Source organism: Sesamum indicum, linkage group LG6, assembly GCF_026168435.1.
Source record: "Sesamum indicum cultivar Baizhima isolate 11 linkage group LG6, ASM2616843v1, whole genome shotgun sequence".
NCBI lineage: Eukaryota > Viridiplantae > Streptophyta > Magnoliopsida > Lamiales > Pedaliaceae > Sesamum > Sesamum indicum.
This window is the reverse complement of record NC_142662.1, coordinates 20,167,539-20,175,689: the sequence shown is the minus strand read 5'-3', so window position 1 is coordinate 20,175,689 and position 8,151 is coordinate 20,167,539. Positions and strand designations below refer to the sequence as shown.

The 8,151-nt window shown below is 37.1% G+C and overlaps 1 protein-coding gene across 2 annotated transcripts; it reads left to right on the top strand.

Annotated features, from left to right (window-relative positions):
• The first annotated feature begins 464 nt into the window (after window positions 1-464).
• LOC105164019 (Neutral/alkaline non-lysosomal ceramidase) lies at window positions 465-7,688 on the top strand. Of its 2 annotated transcripts, none has more exons than XM_011082564.3 (10): window positions 465-695; window positions 1,296-1,650; window positions 1,799-2,007; window positions 2,990-3,334; window positions 4,130-4,349; window positions 4,478-4,748; window positions 4,819-4,944; window positions 5,847-5,910; window positions 6,559-6,728; window positions 7,052-7,688. In XM_011082564.3, the coding sequence occupies exons 2-10, from the start codon at window positions 1,337-1,339 to the stop codon at window positions 7,598-7,600; spliced, it is 2,268 nt and encodes a 755-aa protein (XP_011080866.1). In that variant the 5' UTR covers window positions 465-695; window positions 1,296-1,336; the 3' UTR covers window positions 7,601-7,688. The 2 variants fall into 2 exon arrangements, with proteins under 2 accessions (XP_011080866.1, XP_011080865.1); XM_011082563.3 differs by having other exon boundaries at window positions 466-695; window positions 4,085-4,349.
• The last annotated feature ends 463 nt before the right edge of the window (window positions 7,689-8,151 follow it).

The window sequence follows — 8,151 nt, the reverse complement described above, 5'->3', positions numbered from 1 at the left end:
CTATGTTTAGGAGTTTCTGTTCTTGAGGGCTCATCCCTTCTCCTAGACTGTCCTAGTTCGCCCTTGCATCTGAGCCTAAGGTTTGGAGAGTATTTTACCAGACCTCCTTCTTGGGCCGTGTCTGGTTCTTCTAGTAGGCTACCCTCCTTTTGGGTTGATGGGCTTAGCTTGGGTTTCATAATCTCTTTTGGGCCCAATGTTCTTGCGCCACGCATATTATAAACCATAATTTGCTCATTTGTAATATTACTCGAGAGTTTATTGCATTGTTACTGTATTAAGTTTCATAATTTTTTTTTACTATTTCTCGGACGCAGCTAAATTTTAACAAATTTTGTATTTCATAGTGTACTTATAGGCAATTTACCCTTTATTAATCATGCTAGTTACCATCAAATGTAGAATTAATAAACCCTACCCTTTATCAATCATGCTAGTTACCATCAAATGTAGAATTAATAAACGCTACAAAATGAAAATGGTAGAGGACCATTGTTTTGATTGCTGGGAAGAGCCAACATGGTAGTGGCAATGTATAGTACTGTGCACACAATTGAACCCAAAATAGAAGTCGCAATCTTGACTGCTACGCCAAGTTGCCATTTTCCTTTTCCTTTCACATTATTCTCTCTATAAGGAGAAGGTCTTGCCTGTTGGCAGTAACTTGAATCAGATTTTCTGATTTTCTTTTCTCTGTAAGTGATGGGTTCAGCTATCTTTTCTTGAATTTCAGTATGCCTATGCTGTTATCTTTGAGCTTTCGGTATTTATATGTGTAGAGGATACTTTATGTATCTGATATCCATCGTATGGTTGCTGTTTGGCTTCTTATGATTTCTGAATTGGTGTTTGTTAAAGTGAATTTGCGAACTTAATCTTTTTTCTCCGAGATATTTGGGTAATTGCTTAATCGTGACGGTGAAATTGAACGATCTCTTTCCTCTTTTTTCCCGTTTTACCTCTTAAAATGGTTAGCGGATCGACATGCTTTTCCTTTTTCTATTTCTTTGCCATTGCCGTTTCTGTTTTAAGGTTTTCAGCTCAAATTATATAGTTTTATTATCAGCTTATATAGAAAAGCTTGTCAGTCAAATAGTAGTATTTACCTTTATATTGCTTAAAAGAGATTGTAATTACAAAATTCTAGTAAAACTCAGTTTTTGTTTATGCATTTGCGACAGAATTTGTTGTCGGGAATAGTACTTATCTTAGTTTTGGCTTTCTTGATATGTTTGTCTTGTGTTCTTCTCTGACAGTATTCACTAATTTTGCACTTTTGCTGAATGGAAATGCAGTGAAGTCATTAAGCAAATTCAACTGGCTACCCGGTAAAGGAATGATGGGAAGATCCATTAGAATAATGTTACCAATATTTTTGTTACTCTTAGTAGAGAATGGTAGAGGGGTAAAATCAGCTTCCAACTACTTGATTGGGCTAGGAAGCTATGACATCACTGGGCCGGCAGCTGATGTTAACATGATGGGGTATGCAAACATGGATCAGACGGCATCTGGTATTCACTTCAGGTTGCGAGCTCGCGCCTTCGTTGTTGCAGAGCCTCAGGGCAAACGGATTGTGTTTGTAAATCTTGATGCTTGTATGGCATCACAACTGGTTACGATAAAAGTCCTTGAGAGATTGAAGGCAAGGTAGTTATTACCTAATAAGAAGTGCTACTCTTATGGAAGTTTAGTTTTCCATAGACAATTGAACCAAGATGATTTTAAAACCTGCAATTATAGTTGTTTGCTTGATGCTATAGAATTTCATTTGAGAGGCATCATGATGCTATTGCAGGTATGGTGATCTCTATACAGAAAATAATGTCGCCATTAGTGGCATTCATACCCATGCTGGCCCTGGAGGTTATCTTCAATATGTTGTGTACCTTGTAACATCCCTTGGTTTTGTCCGCCAATCATTTGATGCCCTTGTTGATGGAATTGAGCAGAGCATCATACAAGCTCATGATAACCTTCGAACTGGATCAATATATGTGAATAAAGGTAATGGAGTTATAATTAGCATTGGAGTTTATCAATGCTAAAATAATGTATGGCTGAATGGAATGGTTGTTCTATGTCAATTAGTTACATAAGTATGTTGAAGCAGTGCATTTGCTCCTACTGCATTTACCAGCCTACTATTTCTTCCAAACTGTCTTTCAGGTTTTCCCCCTTCTTATATAAGCTTACCTTTTCGAACCTGCATTTCAGCTTTCTAGTCGGTTTGGCAGATACTGTTGACATGTATACTGAAAGAGATTTTCTTATGATATATGGGTATGACTGTATCAACTATATTGGAGTGGTGAAATGGGTTCATGGCTTTAATTCTACGCATGCTTAAGAAGAATTTTACTAAAGGCCACCTTTGATGTTTAATGTACAAGTTATTGTTGTGGAAGAAAAAATTTCGAAGCAAATGAACAAACTTCAATTGCTGAAAATTCCTGTAGCGTCGAAGCCTGCCAGTGATAAAAGCCATCTCAGAGAAAAGAATCAGTATCCCAACATAATCATAGGTTGTGTATTAGATGTTTTATGTTGCCATATGTATTCCTTACTGGGGCCACAGATTTCAGGTATTAGAACTCCATTTTCCTAATAGAAAGCTGTATTTCTCTGGTTGATACCTTTCAGAAAACCAATTCTCTGTCGTATGTCCTGGTTTTTTGTTTTGGTGGCTCTGTCTATGGTGCTAGGAGTGGAGTTAGTTTAACAAAATATGCGTGATTCTTTTTGTGGGATCGTATATTAAATAACTAGTTCACATTTGCTTAGATTGCTTAAAACCTATCTAGTTTCCTCACTAGCGGAGAGGTTTAGCTCTCTTTGTTGTGCCTGTTTTGAATTTTGTGCTTCATTGTCCATATTTTGCTTTCTACGAGAAATGTGCTTGAGAATTCATGGATAATGCTTTAAAGCAAATTGTTTATAGTGGAATCTGCACCTTTATTTATTCTCACCAAATTTGGCCTCATTATAGGGGAGCTTTTAGATGCTGGTGTTAATCGCAGTCCAAGCGCTTATCTCAATAATCCAGCTGCTGAACGCAGTAAATATAAGTATGATGTTGATAAAGACATGACCCTCTTGAAGTTTGTTGATGATGAATGGGGCCCAGTTGGCAGCTTCAATTGGTTTGCAACCCATGGAACTTCTATGAGCCGGACAAATTCATTGATAAGTGGGGACAATAAAGGAGCATCAGCTCGCTTTATGGAAGACTGGTTTGAGCAAACTAATGGTGGAAGCATATCAACTGATGTATCTAAGATTAACAAAATCCCCAGAAGAATCTCAAGCATTATTCCTCTTGCTAAAGACACTCGTAAGTATTTGAGTATTTCTCCATTTAAGTTTTCAGCATAATGTTGGAAATAGAAACACTTTTGAATTACATGGGGATGTTTGCTTCAGTTGTAGAAGTTTAACAACAGGGAATCGTGATAACTATGTTTGAGCTTCACGCCAGTTGTTTGGCCTTAAACTCTTAAATATGCTTATTGTACTGTTGGCTACTAAATAATTTTACATAAGAAGGTTCTCTTATGAGTTAAAAAATGTTTTGTCATTTTTATATTGGATTAGTTTCTTCACGATGCTTACGTAAGGCATAAAACATTCTGAGCTTGATTATAAAGGTTATGTTAGTTATCTTCTCTTGTTTTCTATGTTTAGTATAATTGATAAATCGTACTAATCTGTAATTAACAAAAAAGTGTAAATCCACTATCACCAGTTTTCTTGCAAGTGCGCTTTTTCATGTTTTCCAGTATATTATGTTAGATACTTTGTCTTTCCTCCTAAATTATGCTGATTCTCGAAGGAAAGTTGTTTGTTTTTGTTTAGTTGAATTTTAGCCTGTATTTATCTAAATTCCATTGATTTTATTCCTTTTTGTGCCTCCTAGTGCATACGGCTTGGTCACTGCTTGAACATGTTGTTTGCCAATTAATTATAGGAGAACACCTTGATTAGATGTAGGGAGGGATGTAGAGGAGGGATAAATTGAGGGTCTTCTCGTTGTCTGTCCTGAAATTGTTAGTTATGAACAATTTTTTTGGTGGTCCAAATGCAGATCATGAGTTACTAGAACTTGCTGCTTCTTTTGATTCCTCATCAGGCAAATCAACCATCAAGTTTACAAGCCTTGCAAAACGTGTAAGAAGTGCTCTCAGGCAGACTGAAATGCCTGCATTTGTATCTGCATTTTGTCAAACCAATTGCGGTGATGTCAGTCCGAATGTGCTTGGAGCCTTCTGTTTAGATACAGGCTTACCTTGTGATTTCAATCATAGTACCTGTGGTGGAAAGAATGAGTTATGCTATGGCCGAGGACCTGGGTATGTGTACTTCTACATTCTTGCATTGAGTAAAAGTAACAAAACCCTGATTTTTACTTGATAAACATAAAAATGATTGTGTGTACTGTAGGTTAAAAATTCCATCTCTGAACTGAACTGCTTGGCAGGTATCCTGATGAATTTGAAAGCACACGTATTATCGGGGAGAGACAATTCAGGAAAGCAGTGGAACTTTTTAATGCAGCATCTGAGCAATTAAATGGGAAGATCGATTATCGTCATACTTTTGTTGATTTTTCCAAACTTGATGTGACAATTCCAAAGGAAGGCGGAGGTACCAATGTTGTAAAAACCTGTCCTGCAGCAATGGGGTTTGCATTTGCTGCTGGTACAACTGATGGACCTGGGGCTTTTGATTTTAAGCAAGGGGATGACAGTGTATGTCAGTTAGATTGTATATATTTGTATGTGCTTTCATGTTCCACATATTAATGCTCCCTTTCTTCAGGGTAATGCATTTTGGAGACTCGTCCGCAACGTACTTAAAACTCCAGGCAAGGAACAAAATGACTGTCAACATCCTAAACCCATTCTGCTTGATACTGGTGAAATGAAACAGCCTTACGATTGGGCGGTCAGTTGCAATCCTACCAAAATTTGTTAGTTTGTATCATAAGGACCTTGATATCTTCCAGACCTTAATAGTAGTCTTCAGAAAATCCAGTTTAACTAATTATCTTGTTTGATAGAAACTAGAATGGTTTTCCATTTAGGTCCTGGTACTTGCCTGATATTATGAGAAGTTTAGCAAACTGAATTTACAGGGAACATATATTATGCACTTCTGAAGTTTAAAATTCCATTGTCACTGTCTCAAGTGTTATTCATGAGCATGCAAGGGTTATATGTGGATCTCTCTTTTATGTTGTTATATTGCGTTCATTGTTAACTAGACAAAATAATACATGTCAAGAATCAATATAGGAGGAAGGGCAGATGCTACATTCAATGTTTGAACGAATTTAGTTGAAGAATGTATTTTTAGCTCCCCCGATCAAAGCATTATCCTGCTTGCCTGGTTCGCTATACCCTTTTCTCCACTTTGTTAAGTCAACGTCATTTCTAAAATTAAGTGGCAATATATAATTCCTTTTTACGTTCACATTCAACTTAGTTCACAAGGCACTGAATGAGGATTTAATTTTGCATGGTAAAAGGACTAGGCTCATTGATACATTGACAGTTGCACAGCAACAGTAGCCCCTCTTGTTGCTTTTTCCATTATTCAAACAACATCATCGGTTTTCTCACTTAACTTTTTTGTTGACTTTATTTCTAATTAATCATGTGGATACACTCTTTAACCTTTTTATGAATTGAACTTCTAGTTTTAATGTTATGTTTCTTTATGCTGTTTTATTGTTCTCCCTCAGTTCCACGTGCTACTGTCTTACTTTTTGCTTGAATTATATGTTAGCATTATCTTATATATAGCCTATAAATTTCATTTATGATAACTTTTTCTCTCCATTGCAGCCTTCCATACTTCCAGTTCAGATTCTGAGGATAGGGCAGCTTGTGATTCTTAGTGTGCCTGGAGGTACTGCTTGGCTTCTTTTCCTTCTGTTTAACTTCTCACAGATACGCCTATTACTAGTATAGATGATTGCATTAATAAAATGCAACACTTTTGAGTCTAATGATTTATAAAATCGGCTTCTGGCTTCAGCCGATGCTTCTTAGCATCCTTTCTTTCATTGCTTGCTGAAGCAGACTGCTGTGAACTAGGAACTGGCTACAGTTGGCTGTTCCTGGACTTGATTCAGATTTCAGTATGACTCAAAGGAATTTGTGTTTGTTGAGGACTGTTGAACACTAATTTCTTGGGCTTTTCTGTTTTGATTTTTGTAAATAGGATGTAAGTGGTTATTTCTTCTAGAATTTAAACTAGTTCCTATTTCTGTTCAGTATTGCACAAAATGTACCTACTTATTGGATTCTGCTCCTTCGAAGCAAATGAGCGTTGTATTTTTAATTGCTCTACATATCATATCATAGAATATTTGTCAAAACTGCACCCTTCTTTTGGCCTTTAGAATCCAAGTTTTGATCTTGTGAACTGCTGTACAAGCTCTGCCATTATGGACCCAAGAGCTGACTAAGTTATACTAAGAAAAATTACCAAGTACTTTTCATTGTGAATAGATCTCATTTTTTACTAGTATTGTTTTCTACCTTCATTTGCCAGAGTTCACCACAATGGCTGGAAGACGGCTCCGTGATGCTGTTAAAACGGTTCTGACAAGTGGAGATACTAAAGAGTTTGGTAGCAATGTCCATGTAGTGATAGCGGGTTTGACAAATACATATTCACAATATGTGACAACATTTGAGGAATACCAGATACAGAGATATGAGGTTAGTCACTTCTAAGTCAATATTACGTAGGATTACTTTAGTTGCCATATTAGTTCACTTAACGTTTTCTGGTGGTAAGCTTCAGAAAATGTTTGACTTCATAAAATTGGCAATGCTTAATCTAGTACATAATTCTTGACTGCAGAAAGTCCTTTTCTGCTTCAGTGGTATTCTGAAAACAGTTAGCCTTATACATATCACTGGTATAATCAAATCTCTGGAATTACATATCGGTGGTGTAATTCTTAACAATGTCCCACCTGGAACTAACCAAATCTCCTCTTCAAGTTTGTAACTAACATAGCGCTCTTAATCCATTTCAGGGTGCCTCAACACTGTATGGACCTCACACTCTTAGCGGCTACATTCAGGAGTTCAAGAAACTTGCAGCAGCCCTTATCAGTGGACAATCAGTGGAATCCGGGCCACAACCTCCAGATCTGCTAAACAAGCAAATAAGCTTACTTACACCTGTTGTGATGGATGCAACTCCACTTGGTGTAAATTTTGGGGACGTCAGCTTAGATGTACCCAAGAACTCCACCTTTAAGAGAGGTGACAATGTAACGGTAGTTTTCTGGTCAGCATGTCCCAGAAATGACCTCATGACTGAAGGTACATTTGCGCTGGTGGAGATTCTCAAAGGCAAGGATTCTTGGCGGCCTGCATATGATGATGATGATTTCTGCCTCCGCTTCATTTGGTCCAGACCTGCTAAACTTAGCACCCGAAGTCATGCAACCATACAATGGATAATACCACAAACAGCTGCTTCAGGTGTATACAGGATTAGGCATTTTGGCGCTGCAAAGAGTCTTTTGGGGTCAATTAAGCATTTTACAGGTGCTTCCAGTGGTTTTGTGGTGGCATAAGATTTTTATTTTCCACTCCTTGCAACGAACAGATATTGTATGAATCTTCTCGCTAGCAATTGAAGCACTGAGTGTGTATAATTTAAAATTTTGATTTATTTATCTAATTGAATAGAAAAAAGAAAGATAAAGTGAATAATTGATCAAAAACTAATAGAATGAACTAACAGTAAATGTATATAAAATAAAAAACTAATTAATCAAAGGATTAATTATACTTGGACCTTTTTTAAAATGTGAAATTAGATCTCCTATGCGTTCTAAGATGATTTAGACTTTCTAGGTCTATGCCCATAGCGATTGGTCGAATAGGAAATGCCTTCCTTTGTTGATCAATAGAGTAAACGCATCTCAAGTATTCAGTATAGTTGTCTGGTCCAGGATGGGAACTGGCATCTAATTTCATGTCCTAGACTAAGGCCAAGAGATGGACGATGGAAGGATCGTACCTGTATGGAACTCGAGAGCCTAAATGTTCACGCCAAAATTCACCTAATCTCTAGTGCCATGTACCATTGCAAGACGACCGTCCATAGTGACGGGCGTTTTCG

Bases quoted from the DNA above. Each gene is read 5' to 3' on its own strand.
- LOC105164019 (XM_011082563.3), top strand. From the start codon at position 1,337: ATGATGGGAAGATCCATTAGAATAATGTTACCAATATTTTTGTTACTC. The intron at 1,651-1,798 runs GTAGTTATTACC...ATGCTATTGCAG, and splicing joins CTTGAGAGATTGAAGGCAAG to GTATGGTGATCTCTATACAG. The intron at 5,911-6,558 runs GTACTGCTTGGC...TTCATTTGCCAG, and splicing joins GATTCTTAGTGTGCCTGGAG to AGTTCACCACAATGGCTGGA.